Here is a 25,492-nt window from a genome sequence, read left to right as displayed (position 1 = left end):
TAGTTTAGTTTAGTTTAGTTTAGGTTAGGTTAGGTTAGGTTAGCATAGATTAGCATATGGATTAGGTTAGGTGAGGTTAGTTTAGGTTAGGTTAGGTTAGGTTAGGCGTGCGAAGGAAGTACCTACGGGCTCCGACCAACAGCGCTTCTCTGCTGTGAAGTATTAGGAGATCAGAACTTGAGAGGAGGTAGTAATAAAAACTTGCCGGTGCCGTTGCGCGTCGTGGAAGTAGAGCGCGCCAAAACACACGGTTGTCTGGCCGTATGTATCCGGCGTTCATAACACGTGTAGAAGTAGGCTTATATTCGTTACCTCCTGGCTGTTTATTACCGCCTAATACTTTTCATAGCGAGACGTCCTGGCGAGCTGGTCTGTCCGTCGTAACGGGACATTTTTTCGTGCGTACATGGCTGATGAACGTAACGGGACATTTTTTCTTGCGTACATGGTTGATGAACGTAACGGGACACTTTTTCGTGCGTGTATGGCCGGCGGAAGTGACGTAATCCAACATGGCTGATGAAGCGAAGCCTTAAGGTGACTGCCGCGGATCCCCGATCCCCCACCACCCACCGGTGCCCCCATACGAACCAAATACATCTACTGCCAATATTTGGCAAATAAAAATCGGGTTTGCCAATATTTAAAAAAATTTATTCGCACTGCTGCGGGTGCCATTTCTGCATTAGCTGCGAGTTTGTGCAGGCACAGACACGTTCAAACTTGTCGCTTGGATGCTTGGCTTCGTACATTGAACAGAGTTTGCGCAGGGAAGGACAGCTGTAGTCGGTCTGTATATCTACGATTTCAGCTGCTCCGACGTCACACAGTTCTCGTAGACATTTCTTCTGTTCAGGTCCGGCGACGTAGATTATTTCGTTTTGCAGTAGTAAGTCTTGAAGTGTGTTTTTCACTTGGTGGTACGGAATTTTTCCTTCGTCCCACTCTAGTCCGTGATAATATTTACATAGCCATTCGTTCGACCGTTTACTTTTTTCGTCTAGTAGTTTCCACGGATACGGGGGTCGGAAGCTGTAGGTTCGAGTCCAGCCGTCGTGAGTGACACCAATTTCCTTGAGCACGAATCCATTTTGGCTCTGGAACCCCTGCATGTTACAGTACATCCTGAGACCAACTGATGATGGGATGGTACATGCAGACGTATTTATATCTAGTTCAATATTTTCACGAGACCTGAAAACGCGTCGTAATTAATTACTCTGTCGTGTAGGATTAGACAGAACGCCGTTGTGAGTGGCGGTACGTCATCTTTCGTGGAAATTTCCAATCGGCAATCAATCATAGAACTGCGAATCGATTCGTCTTGTTTGCTCACGTCAAATACGATTAGCGGAGCTAATGCTTTGTAGGTGTCTGGACTCAGGATCGGGTGCGATTCTCGACCGTGGTACGAAGATTGGAACTGCGTGTACATGTGATACGGTAAGGAAATACCGCCATTTTCAAAATCAATGTTCATGTCCACGTACGGGTAACTTTCGCTGTTTAAAAATAATTTTACATTTTCCATAAAACAGTGGTCAAACACCGATCTGTCGGTCTTGAGGTTCATTTGTCTGTCTGTCTGCAAAGCTAATATTATATATCTAGGTTTTTCCATACTGCTCGACGTCTTGACGACCCAGTGATTGCGTCTATTCTGGGTCAGTAAGGGGCACTTTACGAGATTCCAGCTCCTGAACGCTATTTCGACCGTCTTGTCCTTTTTGACGTAACTTAAAAGTCTGACTCTTTCCTTCGTGCTGACGGTTATGTGCGGAACAAACCACTCGGTGCTCGTGACAGTGACTGCGACCGGCTGGGGGTCGTTTCCGGGTGCTCCCACGACGGCATTCAGGTGCGATGTCGCTAGAATTAACACGAGTTCTTGGCGGGCTTGAATTAATATTTTCGTGTAATCCTCCGCGAAGCCGAGAAGCATCGATAGCGGTATGCTAACTTCGAATTTTCCAGATTTGTAGATGGGAATTTTGAAATCCAGTTCCATTCCAAAACCTGCGATTTTGGTCGCGCTCAGGTCGTTCGGTGTTAGAGACAGGTAATTTTTCATCGTGGCAGTAATGCCCAAGTCCCACGATTCATCGATCGCAATATTATTCAATTCGAAAATAACTCGTTCGAATAAATGCAATATTCCGTTTCGACCGAAGTATGCAGTTGTAGGATGTGATCCGTCCGCCTTTGTCAGCGTGCCTCTTATACGAATAAACGACTGGCAGGGTAGAGTATAAACGTCTTGTTTTTGTACCGGGATGCGTATTTCCCTACCGGGCATGTACGGCCCTTGGAGGTAGGGTGCGTAGCAATGATATTCAAATTTATTTACATCGTCGCTAAACTGAGCTTTTTCTGACACGTTTAAATAATCTTCCATGCTTGTGAACTTTGTAGCCTAAACTGCGGAGATACTTAACGTTAAGAGGTGTTAACGCGCCGCGGCCTCACAACAGACTGGTCCTGGGTTCGTGTCGCTTCTTTGATTTATAGGTCTTGAAAATCAGTCCCATCGCTTCAGGTGCAGACGTAGTGTAATTTCTTCGTTTCTAAAATTTACTAGTTTATAGTTTTGATCGACAATGTCCACTACCACTTCGTGTACTGTTTTGGCGAGCACAGGGGCGTAAATGATACTTTGCGGTACTTCGACCAGTTTATATCCGGGTGAAACCGTTGGTGAAAACTCGTGTACCATGTTGTTTAGTTTTCCGTTGAGGTACGTTCCACTTGCCAAATTACAGTTTATGCGTATTACATTTGTCGACATGATATTTACAGGTCGCGTGGAGACGTGCAAGGTCTTGGCTGCGTATATTTTCGGTTCGAATCCTAGCATGGTACCTATGGTGCCAGGTTTCGTAAAGTCGACATTTTCACTGCAGTAAAGTTCGCACTGTAGCGTGTTTGGATTATCTCGCAATTCGAAAATTGTGTTTGGAGACAGGGCTTGTTTGATGTAATTTGTAATATCGCTCAACTCGTATGCGCCGGTAGGTATGGCAACTTCCCGAGCTGTTGTTCCATCACTTTTCAAGAAGCACATTTTGCAGTTTTCCTCGTCGATATTAGGTATGGCATTATACGTTTGAAAATCTACGAGCCCGATGCTCTATTCTCCGACTAAATCCAGAGGCGGGTAGAATGTGGCTCGTAGCTGCGAGCTACGACCTGTCAATATGAGTGTTACGGACATGACTGATTGATTTTCGCTACTGTACGTTTATTTTATATACTTCATATTTGGTCAGAAATCTCAAGCACAAGGGTCCGCAATTTGTTTGATTAGGCCTCTGTTCCGTTTCGTAATTGTAAAACATCGTAGTGGTCCGGCCCAGGTACTGTCGCAGTTCGGGCGGAGGGCGTAAATTACCGAAACTGTCGTAGTAAGTAGCTTTTTTTTCCGTCTTTACATAGGCCACCCAGTGCGTGCCGCGACCCACCGACGTGTCTAAATTAATTATGGCGCACTCACGTGTGTTTGGCTTGCTGGGCAAAGTGTCTCGCATAAACACACCGCGGAAATTTGATATTTTAAGTTTACGAGCGTACTTTATTAAATCTACGTTGGTGAGCGGTCGTTTCGGCAGGGAACTTAGGATTTTCTCTTTACTCGTTTCTTTTTCATGCCTCGGCCTGCCTTGTGAGGCCGTAGGTACAGTCCTGCGCCGTTTTTTTTACCGATGGCAATGGCTTCCATGCTTGAATTATGTCTACGTGCTTCCTCCAACTGCTTTCGCTGGTTCTTGCTAGTGTTGACCGCTCTAGCGATATTTGCCGCGGCTGCTGCGATCCCGCCTAGTGCACCTATAGCAGGCACCAGCAGCGGTAAAAACCCGCCCTTTTTCTTGTTCTTTCGTTGTATCTTGCGCTTCTTGGTCTTGCGAATTCTGGGTTTACGAGCACCCATTCCTAATTTCGTCTTTGCCTTCATGATTTTAGATACGCTCCAGGCCGCGATTTTCTCTCCTAGTCCCGCGTCCGGCGATTTGCTTATATCTTCGGCTTCCTGTGCCAATATCTGATCTGCTCTGTGCCTAGATTCCAGATCCTTGCTTAATGAATATGCGATATCGTGCTGCTTGCACTTTTCGTCCAGAGAATTAATTCCCACGTCACCGCGAGCTAACCTTTTCGCTAGTTTAGTCCCGGGGCCGCAAAATCTGTAGCCGGGAATGTGTAGCTCGAATGGTAGGTTGTTTATCAGCGAGTTTACGAGTCCCGCGCCGATGTGTTTTTTGTTCTTACCTCTTCGAGACATTACATGCAACTGACCTAAAATCAATAAATAAGATTGCTCTTATAGAATTTCCGTCAGTACGATGGAGGTAGTCAAGCAAGACATTTGTTTGCCAGTGTGCATTACGCAAGACGATGAAACTATCAGTCGTGAATCGCGACATGGTATATTATTACCGTCCACCGTACGTTGCATCATAGCGGGACCGTCAAACTGCGGCAAGACGTGTGTTTTACTGAGTTTACTGGAGGAGCCAAACGGTCTTCGGTTCGAGAACGTTTACTTGTATTCCAAGTCGTTGCAACAGCCAAAGTACCAGCGCTTGGTCGCTGTTCTTCGCTCGGTGGATGGTCTGGAGTATTTTCCGTTTAGCGCTAATACCGATGTGGTGTCTACCGCCGAAGCAAAGCCTAATTCCGTGTTTGTGTTCGATGATGTGGCTTGTGAGAAACAAGGCATAATACAAGAGTACTTTTCCATGGGCAGACATGCCAAGGTAGACTGCGTATACCTGTGTCAGACGTACGGTAGAATACCCAAACATTTGCTGCGTGATAATGCGAATGTCATAGTTTTGTTTCGCATGGACGAACTTAATTTACGCCACGCTTACGACGATCACGTAAACATCGACATGACGTTTCAGGAATTCAAAGACATGTGCTCCTTGTGTTGGAAAGATGAACACGGATTCCTAGTCATCGTAAAGGACTGGCCTCTATATAAGGGCAGGTACAGACAGGGTTTCGATCAGTTTATCGTCAAACATGAATCATAGCATTTCTAAATTTGGACGCAGCAGTCGAGCTCCGCATACCGAACTATGCACCGTGAAACACGATGATGAAATACGTAAATACATTTCGCTACTTGGCCAAGACATAAAACGAGCAAAAGACGAAATAATAGTGTACCTCGTAGCCATAGACCAGCACGTGGAAGCTTCGGATTCTCGAATTCGCGACATGATCGAAGTTTCGAATGCGCAAAGGCGTGACGACCTAAAGTCTCTTCTGCCAAAACTTAATTCACGTCTGGTGTCTAAAGGTGCTTCGAAATAAACAGTATGGATGTTAACACCGATTTGGCTAAGCAACTGCACGATGTCATCGAAGACATACGAACAAAGTACTTGCTCGCCAAGCAACACAGATTAAGCGACGAGGTTCGAAGAGAGGAAAAATTGAAGCCCTTGAGTGCCCGTCTGGATAGTTTCATAGCCAGGCGAGGGGACGTCGAAAACGAGAAACCGACTAAAATCTAAGTAAAAGAAGAGCCGTCAACTACGTCCACGGGCAAACGAAAGCGAAGTCCACAATTAACAGACGATTCCAACGTATCTACTAGCGAAGATGAAGTTCGTGTCGGTCGAACTCTTAGGAAGAAACCTCGAAATAAAAAAGGTTTCGAAGTCGGTCCTCTCGCTAGCGAGTATCTGGCCTCCTCTGTGCCTCGAAACGGCGACGCGACGTATGGCGTGCATAAACGAGGTAGTAAATGGGTCCTTGGTTCGAAGGAAGTACATTTCGTGTCCGGCGATAATATTGAATGTGGAAAGGAGGTGATAAAACTTACTCGTGGATTATGCGAACTTTTGTTTCGTAAAAAACCGCGTCGACATTCAGAGGTGGATTTGCGAAAATATAGAAGATTGCTGGATGCTTCCAACGCCGTTTACGCGAAAAATGACCCGAAAACGGATCGATTCAAAGATTATGAACATGAGAAATATCCTTTGATAGCTAGTCTTTTCTTAGACATCGAAGGGGCCGGACTTTATAAACTCGACACTGGTAGAAAATTGGACTATGTATATTATGACGAACCGAACGAGTTGGTTCATCGTCTTAGACTGCTGCAGGCATCTCAGAGTGTGGGAAATAATTCGCACACCAACGAAATCGCTTCCATACTTGAAGAATTATGGGAAGCGGGATATATTGAATAGTGATCATGTCAAAGTTTGCCATTGCGGGCGAGTTGCATAAACCCGCAAGACGTAATTATCCACGTCGAAAAATCAAAATCAAAGGATTGGACGACAATTGGCAGTCTGATCTGCTCGAAATGTGCGAATATTCACGTGTGAACAAGGGCTACAGGTACATTCTCATAGTCATAGACACCTATTCAAAGTTCCTGTGGGCTAGACCCTTAAAACGGAAATCTGCTGTGGAAGTTACGAGTGCTATGGCGAATATTTTGAAACATAAACGAAGACCTTCGTTACTGCAAACGGACGACGGGAAAGAATTCTACAATGCATCATTCAAGGCACTGATGAAAAAGTTTGACATTACGCATTATTCTACGTTTAGCGGTGTCAAAGCATCAATGGCAGAACGTGTGATTCGTACGATGAAGAATAAACTGTATAGGAATTTTACAGCGAACGGTAATTACAAGTGGCTGAGTTTACTTCCTAAACTCGTGCGAGAATACAATTCTACTGTGCATTCTACAACGAAACTCAAGCCGAAGGACGTAAAGGATAATCGACTGCTTCGAACTGTGTACTCCAAGACGAATATACTAGATTCGCGAAAGAAAAAAGCGAATATCGGCGACATTGTGCGGATTTCGAAAAATCGCGGAATTTTTCACAGGCCTTACAAGGGGAATTGGACTGGTGAACTTTTTCGTGTATGTAGAATAAAAAATACGTATCCACGTACTTATTTTCTCGAGGATCTGAGAGGAAAACGTATAACAGGAGCGTTTTATGGAGAAGAGATTATGAAAACTAAATTTCCAGATACTTTTCTCGTTGAAAAATGTTACGACGTAAGAAGGGTAAGGCATTAATACGATGGTTGCATCATGGACCAGAGTTTGACTCGTGGATTGATGAAAAGGATATTTTAAAACAATGAGTTTGTGTAAAAACTTGTGTGTAAAACATATTTTGTATAAATAAATCTTTGTATGTAATAAATTGTATTTTTTATTTATTTCTGTACGTGTATAAATGCGTCATGCGGGGAGCGTACAAGAAGCGCGACCGCTCCGGCCGAAAGACGTTGGACGACTGTCGTGGCTTTTACCCCCTCCACAGCGCCCGTGGCGTTGGTGGGGGGCCCGCGGTGGTGGTGGCAGGGTGGGGTGGTGAAAATCTTACTTTGCAGAAATATGATCCCTCCTCACACCTGCCACATGCAGGTGCATCTTCCCCCTCCATGCCGCTCGTCGGACCGTGGGACACGGCGCTGGGGGGCACAGACCAGATGTCCTCTTCCAGGACACGTGTGCTGGTCGCCGCTTGCTAACAATATATTACAAAAATTATTTTATTAAGAGTATTTTTTAATATTTTTAACTATAAAGACGAAATGAAAAGGTTTATTTCAAGTATAAGGTTATAACGAATTAATTTTCTTTACAAGTATAAAGTCATAAAGAATTTATTTTTTTACAAGTATAAAGATGTATAATTTTTTTCCAGGTATAAAGTTTTAAAGATTATATTTAAAAAACAATTGAGTATAGTGACTCGAGGATTTATTATTATGATAAAACACAAACATTAAATTTTTTTTTCTACGTAATCGTACATACATATATACATTAGTTTTTACCTCAATTCCTCCTCCCCCCTACCGAGTACCTTCTTCGTGACAAATAGACGTAGAATTTTTTTTAATACATACTTTATCATCTAAAACCTTATAAGGTTTTTTTTATTTATTTTTGATTACAAAGTTTTTTCACAGATAAAAAAAATAATAAATTACAAAAGGGGGGTGGGGGAGGGGCGGATCTTCATGTGCGAGAAAAAAATAATAAATTAAAAAAGGGGGGGAGGAGGGGGGGGGGTTTAATTTCGTATATGTGTTGGTAAAAGTGGCGGGGGTCATTCTGCCTGCGTCCACCGCGGGGGAAGGATCGGTCGTCATTTTTTAATTTTTTTTGCCTCTGTCGGGTTCGAATCGAGGACTCCGAGCTCCGTGTCGAAAAAGTAATTTTTTTATTAATAATTTATTAAAATTTTATTAAGTGAATTTTTTTATAAATTTAAAAAAAATCGTTAAAATCGGATAATAAATAAAAAAGTTAAAGATGGCGGCCGTAACGAAAATTGCAACGGTGACGTCATCATCCAATATGGCGGAAAACACATCACCGGAATTTTCGAGAAAACACAATTACGTCATCCAAAATGGCAGATCCAAGATGGCGGATCCAAAATGGCCGCCGTGATCTACTTGTCCCATTACGATGTGTCCCGTTACTATGTGTCCCGTTACGCTGTGTCCCGTTACGCTGTGTCCCGTTACGCTTATCCAAGATGGCCGCTGTGACGTCAGAATCCAAGATGGCGGACACCGACACCACCACCACAGCCTGAAGCCTGATCTCGGACATACATTTACATACTACTGATAAAAACGAAGCGCAAAAACGGAAAGGGAAAGTGTTCAATAACTCAATGAAGAAAAACAGAAAAATTTTAAGCCTAAATAAAAATAAAACCAGGAGGAGGCCTGGCCTACAAGGAGTGTGTCAGAGTCATCTGCAGAAGACAATGATAGTTCCTTCGTATCGGATAGTTTCGACTACATCCTTAGCCTTGATGAGGATGACAGCCCATCCATGAGCAGAGTTAAGCAACCGCCACCAGAACTACCAGAATCCCACAAACTGCCAGAGCTTAAAAGAAGTGATTTTGTTGCAGCAATCTATGAAGGAGAGTGGTTTTTAGCTTCAGTATTCGGCGACATTCCCGTGGTATGTGGCGATGCGGGTCATAGTTATCATCACCTTAGTTTTGCGCAGGTAAAAGGCTAAACGAGTAGATTTGGCCCGAGAAGCGTAATGATAATCTTACCTTAGAAGATGACATTTTGTGTAGTCAGTCCACCAATTCCAGTCCTAGACACGTGGGTCTTACTAAAGTGGACTACAGTAAATACATCATTGTATAACAAACGTCAACAGCGTGGAGGTTTATTTTAGAGCTTATATAGGCAGGTTAAAAACTAGGCCTACCATTGTATTTTATGTTAATTATTTCATTATAAGTAATTTACTAAATTTAAAGTAATACATTTTGTTTTATCAACTCCAAAAACATCGATTTTTGTAAAATTTTATACGTTTATAATAAAAATTCTGTAAAAGTAAAAAGAAATAAGTTTTATTTTTCTTAGTAACTTATAGCAATATCAATTATTTACTTAATGTATTTTATGAAAAGGCCTGCACTAAACAAAATTGGTCATAATTGGGAATTTCTATTTTTAACGACATTTATGCCTTAATTTTTTTAAAAAATGAATGTAGGTTTTCTGTAAAGCTTTGTGTTATTGTTTGAGCACCAATTTACCCCAAATTTTTGACATGAATCCCACGTGGGGTAAATGGGAGGTAACTTGTATTTTAATTTTTTTTTAGTAAAGTAAAACTTTTTTTATTTATAAAACCATTTCAGCTGTATGCATTAATGAACTCCCCTGCTGTAACCATTTTTACAACGGAAAAAGTGTTGAGGGTATGAGCATGATTTATAAAAACTAAATTTTCCACCGATTTACACCATCCTACCAAAACAATTTTTTTTTCTTTTGATGAACTGGAAATAGCATATGCTGATATCTAGTTGTCATTGTTTTGGAGAAAAGGCTATATGGTCAAACTACATTTTTCTATTGGTTTTAATCGTCTCTTTAAGTTGAAAGTCCAATAGAAGTTTGATTCGATCTGAGTGTTTACTTATAAAGTTTTCTATGGCGCCCAGGCTTAACAAATATTACAGTGTTCTTTTGAGTGATGATAGTGAGATGATCTTTTGAAAGATTGATGACACCATTTCTTGAGACTTTGAATCAAACTAATTTAAGATAGTGGACTACGTGTGAGGAGCTATTTCAATGAAATAAAAGTATTTTAATTATATAGAAAGTGACAGTTAAAGCATTTATTTAATTTTAAAGAAAGTAAGTTCTACGACGAGTGGCTTATGCAATTAAGTTCTTACTTTAAACATGGTTAAAAAAAAGTGTTTTTATTTTTTACCGAAACACGATGTGTATTCACAGCGTCAATTGATCCTCACTGGTACTACATACGTTAATGATTAAAAGGCAGTATCCGTCATATTGAGGTTTGCAGTTTTCGAATACGTTTGTCCTTAATTTCTCCTCAGAGCGAAGCGTAGCTTCTTAATTCATTAGTGAACCCGGGAGATAGTATTCCTGATTTCCCCCATGAAGGACGCATAAGCCAGTGTGAGAGTTAATCAGAAGGGAAAGGAGTTGTGTTAGGGATGGGGTCGATGCAGCCAATCAAGAGCCTCTCTCACTTGGATCCGCCTCCTACTCTGGTTAGCTTCCGTCGTGAAAGGAACAGGCCGTGTGTTTCTTTAATGAAGCGCGCAAGGACTGCTTCCCTCCTCAATGGCAACCGCACTTTTTGGGCGGGGGAGGGGGGGCATGACTGCAGGATTGCCAACTTAGCGGTTCTGTGTGTGACCACACGGAGCAACGTCCGATTGGGCTCGACGACAGCAAATATTTCGGTTTTTAGGGACAAGCGAAATGATGATTAGCGACGGACATGTTTATTTATTATTTTTTTTTAGTTAGCCCACCTAAGATCGCGGACGAACCTTTGGATAAAAACTAGGGTGAATAGTAGAAACATCATTACGCTATTATGCAGTAGTAGACTACATATATATAAACAATAGTTTCAACGAATAAAATATAACATTAGAAAAAAAACATTTAATTTGATAATACCTTGTTTTATGAAATACTCGAAGCGTTTGGCGAGGCTGAATCCAGGGAGGGTTAAGTTAAAAATAAAAAAAAAAAGCTGTTGTAGGAACATTTGTAAATAGTTATCACAAAATTGGGAACAAAAAATTTGAGTAATTTCTGTTGTGATTGTCTATCGTCGTATGGCGCCAGGTATTCTCTTCCTCCACGCACACTGTTTTTTGGTTGGCGGGAAGCCTTATTTTCACAGACGAGAGAGCCAAGCGCCCGATCGTGCATCTTCGGTTTTTTTTTGTTCGTTGTAAAAGGTTAGGTTAGCTACATTATAAATACTTTAAAACATTGTGGACGGTTGATTTGGTTAGGATAGCTACATTAAAGATACTGTGAAATCATGTAAACGGTTTCCTAGCCCTGGATAGCTACATATTAAAAAGTTATTTGCTAAGCAACCATAAAATGATTTTACAGTATTTTTAATGTAGCTATATTTACCTAATATAACCAACCATCCACAATGTTTGAAAGTATTTATAATGTAGGTAACCTATCCTAATCGACAATATACAATGAGGTAAAGCGAGCATGAACTTCGGGTAACTTCGGGCGCGGCTGAAGGCTTGCCGAGGTTGGCCGCCCTGCGCGCGCGGCGGTAGTTCGGGCGGCGGGCGCCAGGCGCAGTCGATGCAGGAGCGCGGCGCGGGATGGAGCTGGTGTCGCCGGACGGCACGTGCTGCGTGCGCGTGGCGGGGCTTCCCGTGTCGCCCTCCGTGTACAGCCGCGTGCGCTGCTGGCTGCTGCAGGAGCCGCGCGCGCCCGACTCGCCGCTGCTGCGCACGGTGCGTCACCAGTCGCCGCAACGCCGACAGTTACAGAACTGCTGTGTACCACAACGCCGAATTACCACAACGCCGAAATACATTAACGCCGAAAAATGTCTTAAAGGACTGCCACAAAGGTTAGTTAAGGTTAGGTTAGGTTAGGTTAAGTTAGACTAGACTAGGCTAGGTTAGGCTAGGCTAGGTTAGGCTAGGCTAGGCTAGGCTAGGCTAGCCTAGGTTAGCCTAGGTTAGGTTAGGTTAGGTTGTGGTATTTCGACGTTAAGATACATTTAAGAAACACACATTCATTCAGTTGTTTTTCATTTTGCTCCTGTGACTTCCCCCCCCCCCCCCCCCCCTCCTAGAATCAACATTTTTCGGCGTTACTGTATTTCGGTGTTGTGGTACACAGCAGTTTTCTAGCTGTCGGCGTTGCGGTCAATTTGGCATTCGGCGTTATGGTATTCGCCGTTATTGTACGTTCGGCGTTGTGGTAGCGACCCGTCACCGATAACCTCATATCCCGTTGCTACTCCCCCGAAGATACTGTGCTTTCAACATGGAATTGTATAAGTGAAACTACAATGTATATATACCTTACGGAAACCTAGTTAATATTTGTCATTCATTGTACAATATTTCATTTTGGCCCCTTGACACCTAAATTCGGTTCGAAACTATATTAACTTGTGTGCACATTTGGCGTTTTTAACTGTAAGATTGCGTTTGATTTAGCTTGTATGCCATCTTCAATTAAATTATTGTCATAAGCACGTGCGTTAATAAGTCCAAACAAAAATCACATAAAATAAATATGGGTTACTTATAATTGCTTGTAAAGTACTACGAAAAGAAGTAAACAGCTGTAAAATAAAAGGAAGCTTGATGCAAGGACACCAGATGAACAGAGAAGAGTGGTGTTCGACGCATCGCTGCATTCAACCAAGGTTCGAGGCCACGTGCAGTCCCGAGGGGCGACTACCAGCTCTTGTTGCTCGCCGGGCGTGTCGAGGCAGGCACACTCCCCTGGACTTGGCCTCGAGCCGATAGACCTGTTCCCAGAGAGTGTCCTTGGATAGAGAGCATCTTGAAAACAGTGTCGGTCCTCCGGACCCTTACAGAGCCGCCGCTGTGGCCTTCGTGAAGGACCGAGTCATCCGGGTCGTTACCACAACGCCGAATGCCAAATTGACCGCAACGCCGACAGCTAGAAAACTGCTGTGTACCACAACACCGAAATACAGTAACGCCGAAAAATGTTGATTCGTAGAAGGGGGGGGGGGGGGGGGAGTCACAGGAGCAAAATGAAAAACAACTGAATGAATGTGTGTTTCTTAAATGTATCTTAACGCCGAAATACCACAACCTAACCTAACCTAGGCTAGCCTTACCTAACCTTACCTAACCTAACCTTTGTGGCAGTCCTGCAATGACATTTTTCGGCGTTAATGTATTTCGGCGTGGTGGTACACAACAGTTTTCTAACTGTCGGCGTTATGGTTTTCGGCGTTATTGTACGTTCGGCGTTGTGGTAGCGACCCCGAGTCATCCTCGTGTGTGTGTCGTCTCCGTGAGGGTGCGCGCTTGTAGCTGCTTGTAGCTGCTTGTAGCTGCTTGTAGCTGCTTGTAGCTGCTTGTAGCTGCTGGCGTGGCGTGGTAGGAGTGGTAGGAAACAACCTCGGTCTTGGATGGGGCTGGAGGGATGTCAATAATACGGTCGGTAAAGTATAAATTCAATCAAATTAAACAATAAAAATATAAATGCTCAGTATTCAACCTTTAAATTAAACACTTGTATTAAATAAATTATTTAATTTAGTAAAATAATAGAGATAAATTTTTATTAAGAATGAAAATAAATGTCCTTAATGTTTATCCTAATTTATTCATTTAATTGTCTATAAACTTATACTGTAATAATTTATAATTGGAACATAACCTCAATTGTATAAATACACTTCAAAAAGTTTATAAACACAATTTCTATCACTAATATTTACAATAAATATATACTTTTTAAAATTATATGGACCTCTATTCAACATCAGTCACTAAAGTATACTGTCACTAAAGTATATGTTTTAACCATTTCAGTCACACCAGTTCCTAAGACATACATAATTATAATTTTTTTTTATTGTAACCAAACTTTTTTTGTGTAGTAATAATAATCTTACACTTTAATTGTAATGTTAATGTATGATTACATGCTTTTTATTAGCTTCACTTGTATGTTAGTTTGTCCGTCCGTCTGTAACTCTTTTTGGACTAAGAGTGAGTGTCTTATCACTGTAAAATGTCCCACCAATTTCATTACGTTCGTTAGCCGAGCGGTCTAAGGCGCGCGAAGTTTTTTTTTCCGGTAAATTCTATGATTATATCCATACATCTAACTGTAAATGATTCGGAGAGACTTTACCATTTCTTTGTGACGTTGCAACTCCAAATAGTTATCTCAGATGGTAATAGGTAGTGTCGGTAACTCATTTCCCTATGATAATTATACATAAATATAGTTTAAAAAACAAAAAAAAACATGCTTTTAAAGAATATCAAACTAAAAAGTTAAAAATAAATATAGTTTAAAAAACTAAAGAAACATGCTTTTAAAGATTATCAAACTAAAAAGTTAAAAATAATTTTAAAATTTAATTTATGACAATAGTATATAAGCAATACTAGTATAAATGAGAAAAAAGCATGGGGCGCTTAATATACAGAAAATATGGCACAAAGCGCCTCAAGCTTTTTTCTCATTTATACTAGTATTGCTTATATACTATTGTCATAAATTAAATTTTAAAATTATTTTTAACTTTTTAGTTTGATAATCTTTAAAAGCATGTTTCTTTAGTTTTTTAAACTATATTTATTATAATTTTTAAATAATTAAAGCGAAATAAAATTTAATTCATAGCCATAAATTTAGATATCTACAAGAATGTATCAACCCACACATTAAAGGTAGGTACTACACGTATCAAAGCGATTTAAATAGTCTACTTCAGTGGACGAATAGACTGAAAGGGTTAAAAGCACGTATATAATTTTTATTGGTATGTAGCCTTTTCTCAACCTGTCAGTTTTTTTTGCATGCTGCGACTCGCGAAGAGTGCAAGTAGATCTCTCCCCTGGTCGTCTCAGTCGTCTGTGAACTCAGTGCCTTTCCGAGGGCAATCAGTTAAGGTTTGCGAGTTCCGACCGCCCCGGGCTAATTATGAGGACGCGCCCCCGCCGGGTGTGTGTGTGTTACGGTCGGCCTAACAAGTGGTATATTAGTTTTGACTTTGTTTACTAGTGTGGGAATTTTAACATGGTTCATAATACCTATTAAAAGTTAAAATCAGGGAGTCCCGAGCTTTTTCAATTCACAGCGCATTTAGTTTTAGTGTTTTGTCTCGGTCTAGTTGAGATATGTAGAGTAGATGCAATGATGCTAGATTAATAGTGCATGCGAAGACACGATTTCAGCGCCCCCCCCCTCCCCCCGATCCTCGCGCCCTAGGTTGCAGCCTAATTAGCCTATGCTTTTAGGACTTTTCACCATATTTATTTAAAATATTATTTTCATAAAATAATGTTTTGCATCACCCAAGGATAGAACCAAGGACAAGAAATAATCGAATAAATCACTATATAAATTGCAGCTTTTTTAAAATCAATTTTGGAATTTTTCCCGAATTTATAGCTAATTTCCAAGATGGCACGCTCCAACAGAACTGATATGCATTGATAATGGGGCTCTGACTGCCCGGGGTGTGCGTTGAGGAAGTGCTACTAGAGGCTGTTGTTGTTGGTGATGCAGCATGCAGGACAATACACGCCCGCGCACCGCGAGAACTGTCGGCGAGGGCTTGGAGCACGGGGATCTCCCGATGAGAGTGCGATAGGGAGACATCGTAGTCATCTTCAGTCAGCTTCAAACTGCTCTTCGTGAAGACCGCAGTGCTGTGCCGGTGGAGTACGTTCAGAATGTAATATCTTCCTTGCCCGACAAGAGGAGGTAACACCCTTTTTTTAGGCCATCCCTTGTCAGGAAACCTGATGAAAGTGATTTATCTGTTCAGTATTGTTTAATAAAAATTATTTGTTTATAATAGCCTTTGTTTAAATAACATATAAAGAAACTAATTCTTACTTAAAAAATTTGGTTGTCTGTAAAGTCGGTTTACGAACGATAGATTAACGTAACAACGTAATATTAAAACATTGATGAAATGATTGCATACTTTTATGAATAAAATTGAATAATTTTTATTGAATTATCACTATTTTGTATGGATACAAAGAAGGAGTGAAATGAAATCTACAATTTAATTGATAAATTTACTATTATTTGCACTCATTAATTCAAATATGTTTACTACTTTAACGAAGAGATTATTTTAACTATAACTTTTATATATGTTTGCTATTTAACTTCTTCCAATCTGTGTTATTCTGTTAAGGATAGGACGATGACAGGAAAAGTAGGAAACGCATGGGAGTGTTTCAAGTTTAATGTGCCTAGGAAAAAAAACCGATGGTTGTTCCAATCGAGTGGAAGAGAGATAGATGCGGTGCAAGCGTACAATAAGCGTAACGGGACACAGCGTAACGGGACCCTTTTTCGTGCGTGCAGCCGGCGTTTATTGATTTATTAGACGTTGTCATGTCAAAAAATCGTATTTTCTAGAATTATGGGGGGAAACCGGTGTCTTTTTTGAACTGAAAACTTCTTTAGCCAGTGAGGTGCTAGTGAGGTGTTGCGCCAGACTGGCGAATCACAGCGGCCTGTGTACATGTATACGTATATATACACTAATCTATACTAATATTATAAAGCTGAAGAGTTTGTTTGTTTTAACGCGCTAATCTCAGGAACCACTGGTCCAATTTGAAAAATTCTTTCAGTGTTGGATAGTACATTTATCGAGGAAGGCTATGGGCTATATTATATTATCAATAACATTAGGGATCCTTACTAAAAGTCCAATTTAGAATCAAATGCGTTGAGGGGGTTAGATACAACATGCAGTACACGTACGAAGTGTGTGTTGACAATGCCGCAGGCGCTAGAAATTTATTTCCTATTGCCTATTAACATTGTTGCCACGCACTAGATGCCTTATCATTCTTAAATTTCCCATACAAGTAAAAAACACCCGTGTGATATTAACAACGAAGCAATCAGTACCCTCATAAGAGTTCAATTAGTATTTAAATACTTTTTATCACTTTAAATCGCAAACCTAAACTATTTTTTTCCTCTGTGTTTAATTTGTTTTTTATTGCCCTTTTTTTCAAGTATATATATTTTACAGACTTGAAACTTCACAGTAATGTTCCTTATGTTACGCAGGATGACATTTTCCGAAAATTAGATCTCATGGGTGGTTAAAACCAGGCAACAGTGGGTACTTTGTCTGCATGAGAACAGGATTTTGCATTGTTCATGCCTTCTGCGTCTCCATGGCAACGGGCATCGCGCGGCAGTGGCGTACCCACAAGGAGGGGCATGTATAATGAGCGGCGCAAGAGTGATCTGCCTGTAGACTGCCGTAGCGAAGTACGGGTACATCAGTTGTACGTTGCGCGCACGAGTCGGGAAACCATCGGTGCTATTCATTTTCTCTCCGGTACATTATACAGCATTGTAATAAATTTTCACTGAATTTTTTTTATTTACCATTACTGTAAATGGGAGATGTGGCTTAATTTTTTTCCATTAGTATAGCCGTGCGAAGCCGGGTCGGGCAGCTAGTTATCTTATATTTGATGTGTTTTTAATTAGAAAAAATGTGCGTTTGATTTGAACTAAAAAAAAGACAATCACGGGATTATGTACGAGAAAGCGATTGAGCAGGAAACTCTATTTTGGGAAAACCCACGTCAGGCGTGAGGTAACCATTTGAGTATATAAGCTCGCGTACACACGTCAACAACAATGTTATACACAAAGTATGACTTTCTGGCTTAGTTTCAACTGTTTTTAGGCCATGACAATTGTTTTTCTTTAATATTGAATATACTCTTAGTTTTTTTTTTTTTTGGCTGCTACAAGCGTTTTTCTCTTTGAAGTCATTGGATACTCATATAGATTTTATTTTTGAGAATGACAACTCCAATGATACTGTTGATGAACACTTTTCTCTAGTCTCAGGTAATCTCTTGATGTGTGCTCTCTGTCTTAACGACGAAAAATTTTCATTATTAAAAAAATGAATAAATTCTTATGGCCTTTAAACGGTAGAAACCATGATTGCGTCTTTCATAAATAAATACTGCATTACATCGAGACATGTATACCGCGGAACTAAATAATCTGATGAAATATTGAAATGAACGTGACACAATATTAAATGTAAACATATACCTTTGCACATGCATATCAAAAGGAAAGTGTTAAATCTAACCGCGTTTACCAAATATATTTACGGTGTGAAATAACCGGCATGCGGATGTAGAATGGATTCATCGACATAAGAATTAACAGTAATAATTAGTCATGTCCTTATAATACGACTGTGTGGTATACGAGTGTATACAAGTCATATTTTAAGGAGAAGACTTATTCTTACTGTTAATTTTTAAGTTCCCAATCTTAAACTAGCCTTAAGGGGTATCACAAAGCCACGGGTTGCTTTTCAAGCATACGACGCTGGAGGCCGAAAAGTGTGCCGCACTATTTTGGACCACCCTGTGCCACGGCCGTGCAAGGCAAGATGACATCGATCCTTCGCGGCGCGTGGCTGTGGTCGCCATGCTCTCACGCCATGTCGCTGAAGGTCGTCTCAAAAGGAGTTTTGTTTGAAAAATTCGCGGGTTTATTTCGTGTTATGCTAAAATTCAAATAATTATACTTTAGTGCTGCTTCTGTCATTAGTTCACTGTTAATCTGGAGGACTGAGGGCCAATTAGAGACCCTCACTCATAGAAGTGTCGAATCACAGGCCACCCAGTCTAGACGACTCACAAGTCAACAGCCAATGAACAGTTTGCATTTGCCCGAGTGTGTAGAGGATATTGGAGTCTAACCTGGAGGTCATTGAACCCGCGAATTTTTCCGGTCTCTAATGATTATTTTTGTCATCACCCTCTGATGAAACTCTCTTAAAATGTTCTGAAAATACTTATATTTCATACTAAGTGGTTTCTAGAATTCATTTCCGTGTTCAAGCCATGTGAAATCCGCCAGTTTCATCGCTGCGCTGAATGTTGACTCATGAAGGATGTATTCTTTACCCATTCAGCCTTTATAAATTAAGATAAAGGTCCCTTGAGTGCTTTATGTCTAAAAATTATTCTGAAAACACGCGTTTTAGCCCATTTCATTAAAAAAAATGTTTAAAAGTGAAATACTGAAACATAACGACTCATCCGCCCTCTGTTGTACAAAAAGTTCAGAAATGCCTTTACAAATAAACGACAGCTTGACAGCAACACGAAGAAACTGACTATCGTTCACGTTTCCTGCGGTCCGCTCCCGTGGCGGGTGTGGTGGGCAGGTTGAAGGCCGGGTTCAGAGGTCAAGGTCAAAGGTCTGGTGGCTGGTAGATGAGGTATTTAAGTTGTTGTTGGGACATTTCACGCCTTCGACCTATTTTTGGGGAATAATACGTGAACGTTTCTCCAAAAATGAGAATAATCAAGATTTTTTTTAAATTGAGGTTTTGTTTGTGGAAATATTTTCCTAAAACCTGGATTTTTTCAGTCATATTGGTGAATTTTTGGGCCAATTTTTAGCGAATCGTGACAAATTTGGAAGGTCAATTTCAATTTCAAAGGTTGCAGCAATTGTTTTGTCATAGGAAACCTACTTTGTTCGTCTATGCTGTCGACGTTGTGTTAGGTTCAGTGTTGGGTCCATCTTTAGGACTCAGCTGGTTTAGTCCTGTTCTCTGTGGATTTATGTTTTCATTTTTATTTCTTATTTTTAATACTTGAGTTTTTTTTCATGATAGACAATGCAAAACTGCAATGGCATACGTCCAAATAATTGTACTTTATCAAAAGTCCCTATTGCATGCATCGTTTATAAAGAATGTATTAAAAATGTGTTATGAATATTGTACATATATTACTTAATTTATGAATAATTAATACACTTTAAGCGTTACATGCATCAGAATCACATGCAACTTTGTTCTACTTACCACATTAGGTGCTAGTTTTCAAAGGAAACGTTGCTTTTCCCCCCGAAAAATATGGGCATCTGCTGTCTTTCAACGTCTTTCGTTTATGTTTCCAAATAGCAAAATGAACTTTACGTATACTACCTTTATTTAGTCTTTTTTTGATCACTATTTGTTAGCGACCCAACAAAAGTCAGCCACATTGCTTGTAGTTACAACGTTATACTAAACAGTAATTTGAAATATTTATAATAGTCTCATTTGTTATTTCCATTAAAAAAAAGTTTTCCATCTCATTCGGAGTAAAGATACGTTATCCCATGATTGTTGATTACAATTTGTTCGGGTGAATAATTCAGTTGGGAAAGGAAAAGGTAGAGTGAGAGTTAAAACTAATTTTCCTTTTTTTTTTCTTTATTGAAACAAGTGCTGGACCTGTATGTATATTTGGGAAAAATTATTATCAACGAACCTTGTTTCTGTAAGAAAAATTGTGTCGTGTTTTATAAATGAACTAGCTGTCCGACCCGGCTTCGCACGGCTATACTAATGGAAAAAAAATTAAGCCACATCACCCATTTACAGTAATGGTAAATAAAAAAAAATTAGTGAAAATTTATTACCATGCTGTATAATGTACCGGAGAGAAAATGAATAGCACCGATGGTTTCCCGACTCGTGCACGCAACGTACAACTGATGTACCCGTACTTCGCTACGGCAGTCTACAGGCAGATCACTCTTGCGCCGCTCATTATACATGCCCCTCCTTGTGGGTAAGCCACTGCCGCGCGATGCCTGTTGCCATGGAGACGCAGAAGGCATGAACCATGCAAAATCCTGTTCTCATGCAGACAAAGTACCCACTGTTGCCTGGTTTTAACCACCCATGGGATCTAATTTTCGGAAAATGTCATTCTGCGTAACATAAGGAACATTATTGTGAAGTTTCAAGTCTGTAAAATATATATACTTGAAAAAAAAGGGCAATAAAAATAAATTAAACACAGAGAGAGGAAAAAAGAACAATAGTTTAGGTTTGCGATTTAAAGTGATAAAAGGTATTTAAATACTAATTGAACCTTTATGAGGGTACTGATTGCTTCGTTGTTAATATCACACGGGTGTTTTTTACTTGTATGGGAAAATTAAGAATGATAAGGCATCTAGTGAGTGGCAACAATGTTAATAGGCAATAGGAAATAAACTTCTAGCGCCTGCGGCATTGTCAACACACACTTCGTACGTGTACTGCATGTTGTATCTAACCCCCTCCAACGCATTTTATTCTAAATTGAACTTTTAGTAAGGATCCCTAATGTTATTGATAATATAATATAGCCTATAGCCTTCCTCGATAAATGTACTATCCAACACTGAACGAATTTTTCAAATCGGACTAGTGGTTCCTGAGATTAGCGCGTTCAAACAAACAAACAAACAAGCAAACAAACTCTTCAGCTTTATAATATTAGTATAGATACGTGTGTTATTACTAAATATATATTTTTTTGATGTGTAAACATTTTATCTCGGTATACGGCATTTGGTAGGAGTCATTGTGTGAATGGAACAGAAGTAGCATGAAACTGAAATGTGTAACCACCGTTCTGCCATATGTGACGGATGGCGCGTACCATAGTTCACAAAGACAAAGGAAAACGTTATAGTATTAAGTGTTCAATGAATTATAACATGGTGTGCCGTATTTTAATAAAATTTATTGTCGAAAACCAGGTCCAAAGCCGGGATTAGTATTTTTCAAGTATTTTTCGATTTTATGGGAGCAGTTTCGTTATTTAGTTCAACCTTTTGCTCTGAAAAATGAATGATTCGATAATCGAAGTAGCTGCTCCGGCAGCGAATTCTAGCTGCGGGTGATTCGCGTGACATGTAGATGAAAACACATTTTTCGTATATTTATCAGGCCCGGCATTATTTTAAAGCTTTCTACGTTAAATTTCATGTCCGAGTTTCGTTTCATGAGTTTATTTGCCACATGAGAACACTTGAATGTGCTCGTCTCCGAGCTCAGATGTTTACACATTGTTGGCGAGTTCTGGGAGACTAGCTCGGATTCTTGAGAACTTATTTTTAATTTTTAATGAATTCGATATATTTGTATGCTTCTAATTGTAGCGTTGCGCTGCCCTTGTGCGATCTTGAAGGAATCGATTTGTCGAGAGTTCGTGATCTGCCTCAATAACGCAGGAAATAGTTCATTTGACTTATGGCTCACTTGTCCTTCGTACCTGCTGGGACTAAATAAACATTCTATTGCATAACGAATATTAATTTTCTCTCGGACGTATTTTGAATATCAAAGGTATGGCGCATACATTTCTATTGAACCCGTACTATATTTTTCTTTTGTTTTTTTAGGTGTAGGTATATAAAATGTAGTGTGTACACATTAAAAAATGTTAACCCTTCATTTTCGGGATGTTAGTAAAATTCAGATAATGGTGGCGATAGGTATTTATTTCGGGAGGGAATTTTAAAAGGGGGGGGACACTTAAAAAGCTTTTGTTGACAAGGGGTTTTAAAAGTTTTGTTATTATTCTTAACATGCATTTCTGCTGTTGTTTTTGATTCCAGGTGTTGTAATATCTCATCTTGCATAATCCCAAATTACATTCTGTCTTCATCGAGTTCTCGCATATTTTTTCATAACTTCAGGAGGGTATATATTCATACCCTCCTTTTTTCCCCCCTAAGTCCGTCATTATTAAATTTACCGGTAACTTCGAAAATATTCGGGTAGTAAGATTACTTATTTCGAGCTGGAATACACAAGAATGATCTTGAAGTGTTAGTAAAACTTTCAAAAACTCGATATGTTCACAGAAAACAAACTCCTCTTCCTTTCGTGTGCCTTATCATCCGGTTTACCGAAAAAACACAATTCGGGAGCAGGAGATAGGGGTAGTTTATCCGAAGATACAGTTATTTAGATCAAAAAAGAACCCTTTCGTTTATTTGAGCAGTATTTTTCGGTAAAAAAAAACCGTAAACTAACTTTAATTTCTGACAGTGTAGCAATATTTATATTATTACAATAAGCATTGGTTTCGTTAATACCTGCCCAAATTTTAAAGCTCGGTTGAACTAAAACATTTTAAAACACAGCGGTATTGATGTTGATATGTTTTTATAAGTACTAATTAGTTTTTAAATAGATTTTCGTGTTGCTTTAGCTATTTGTTTGCATAACCATCGCAATTGTAAATTTATGCGAACTGATTCTTTCAGATGCCAGAAATGTTTTACTTATAAATGATAATTTTAAAACATCTTGTTGATTCACCTAACATGATTTAATAGTTTTCATTAATTTTGAAAGTAACAGAGTCGTATTTGCCCATCCTTACTAGTGCTGCTGTTTGAAAGCCCATGAGCGTACCTTTGGCGTTTTTAGAAAACTGTTAAGCTGCTAATGAGGTGTATTTTACCAGGTTGAAAAAACATTTCTGGACGGAGAGGTTACTTGACGTTAGGACTTTACGCCCGTCTCGCCAGACAATAAGCGCCTATGAAGTGTGTGATGGATTCAGTGCTTTTAACTATAGCCATCGCTTGAGGGCGGGAGAGAACCATTCGGCTGGGTTGAATAACCGTGGCAACAGACGCAAGGTCGCAACACGCATAAACGTATGAAAACTACGGTAGTTTACAGGGTTCGTAATTCGTTCGTATTCGTTAATTGAATAAGAGCCATTAATGTCTTATATATTTTTTTTTACTAAGAATCCTTAAAAATCTCATTATAAATGAATGATTGCAAGTATAGGATATATTTGGGCACTTTAATGTTCTTTTGTTTCCGACTTGGTAGCAAACAACGTTTGTGCGTGCGCAGTACAATTGGCGAATTTCGGGCCATGTGATTATAACTTATATGTAAAAAATGTTTTGAATTCATTTTGTGTATTTTGTATCTCACATGTAAACTAAAAATGTGTATTTTTACTTCCTTACATTGAATTTGTAATGTAAATGAAATCAGTGACCACATTAAATGTTGGTGCTGCAAATTTCAGACATTTCCAGAGATAATTCTGGACAACAGGGGCTTATCTGTAATAATTAAACCAACCATCAAAATTTTTTTTGTACCCTCTTGATGGTGTTGAAGGCGGTGAAGTAACAACTCCTTAATGTTGGATTGCACAAGAGGGTACGAATCATGGTTTATAAAACACGCTAGTGACCCTACAACCTGTGCTATAAAACTTTGGAAAAAGTGTTCTTCATTGGGCTTCATTTCGTAATTTTTGAAAACGTGTGAAATTATTAATACGTAATTTTATTTCAATGCGTTATTGGATTTGACTGTGTGATAGATTAATTAATGTAAACGTGAGGCGTGTGATAAAGTATGCGTTTTTAAAAGTTTTTCGGAACATTTCGCTTCATATTTAGAAGGCGGAAACGAAAGTCGTTGGCCAATACCTGTGTTGCACTTCAACGCTTTGCGTAATCTATAAACTGGGATTTGTAAACGTTCAACATTTTGCGTCTTGCGCATATCTTGCGTTCCTCTTGTAATGGTATAAACTCGGCATTACCGTTACATGTAAGCCATGTAACATGTGACCTTGGACATACTTGTTTATACGTCAGGGGCGACTCCAGGGGAGTTATCGCACAAAGAAAGTTTGACGTTAATTTAGGAATTGTACTGTTACTTCTCAGTACATTTTTTCTTCATTAATTTTTGTTTCAAATAATCCTAATATTTTTCTTAAAAATAATATGGTACATACACATTTTACTAGAAGTGATATCAATTTACATCAATCAAATTGTAACATAAATATTTTCCAGAAAAATGCTTATAATTCATGTATTTTGTTGAATAAATTGCCTTCACAATTAAAAAATCTTTGTTTTTTAAAACCTAAAGAATTTAAATATAAACTCAAGGAATTTTTAAAACCTTATTCTTTTTATTCTTTAGAAGAATTTTATGCCAGTAAATTTACATAGATTATAAGATGATTATTTTATAATTTTTAGCAAAATGTGTTTTAAATATTAGTACTTTTGTGTTATTTTATAAATTTGTTATAAATTTGTTATGTATAATGTCAATTTGTAATTTGTTTTTTAATGTGAAAATTAATTATTTATTGTAAATAAATTGTAAAATAATTGTATGGACATGTCCAATACGGTGATGTGCAAAACATATATACTGTATTTACTAGACAAAATAAAATGAAATGAAATGAAAAACGTGACATTAAATATGTCAGAGATAGGCTTGGTCTCAAATACTGGACTTTAAGGCACCCGCCTACGCGGACGCACATACGGTGCGCAGAGCTTCGGGAAAAACAACGCGATTTGAATACTACTCAACTTTTCCATGTGGGGTCTGCTTAGAAAAAAAAAATTAAAAAATTCGCTGAGGGGTGATAAGTAGTTTGGTTTCCGGATTCAGTTTTTTAACTGCAGTGTTATAAGAGTTAAAAATGACTAAAATGCGTGTTTTCAGAGTAAATTTTAGGCATAAAACAACCGGTACAGATTCTTGAAGGCACTTATGGGACTTACTTTACGCCTTTATCTTAATTTCTCCTCC

At 39.3% G+C, this 25,492-nt stretch overlaps 1 protein-coding gene across 8 annotated transcripts in view; it reads left to right on the top strand.

Moving 5' to 3' along the window:
- Window positions 1-25,492, top strand: part of LOC134536553 (myotubularin-related protein 6) — a 211,039-nt gene that overhangs the window by 56,572 nt on the left and 128,975 nt on the right. For 2 of the 8 annotated variants that reach the window (XM_063376304.1, XM_063376303.1), the window contains exon 1: window positions 11,669-11,810. The exons of 2 other annotated variants lie outside the window; for them this stretch is intronic. In XM_063376304.1, coding sequence (XP_063232374.1) covers window positions 11,676-11,810 — 135 coding nt within the window. In that variant the 5' untranslated portion in view covers window positions 11,669-11,675. Of the gene's footprint in view, window positions 1-11,654; window positions 11,811-13,131; window positions 13,513-15,760; window positions 15,796-25,492 lie in introns of those variants that run through there. 4 more of the 8 variants (XM_063376299.1, XM_063376305.1, XM_063376302.1 and 1 more) reach the window with 4 other exon arrangements.

Source organism: Bacillus rossius, chromosome 11 (genome assembly GCF_032445375.1).
Source record: "Bacillus rossius redtenbacheri isolate Brsri chromosome 11, Brsri_v3, whole genome shotgun sequence".
NCBI classification, from domain to species: domain Eukaryota; kingdom Metazoa; phylum Arthropoda; class Insecta; order Phasmatodea; family Bacillidae; genus Bacillus; species Bacillus rossius.
Note: the sequence above shows the minus strand (reverse complement) of the source record. Positions and strands in the feature narration are given on the sequence as shown.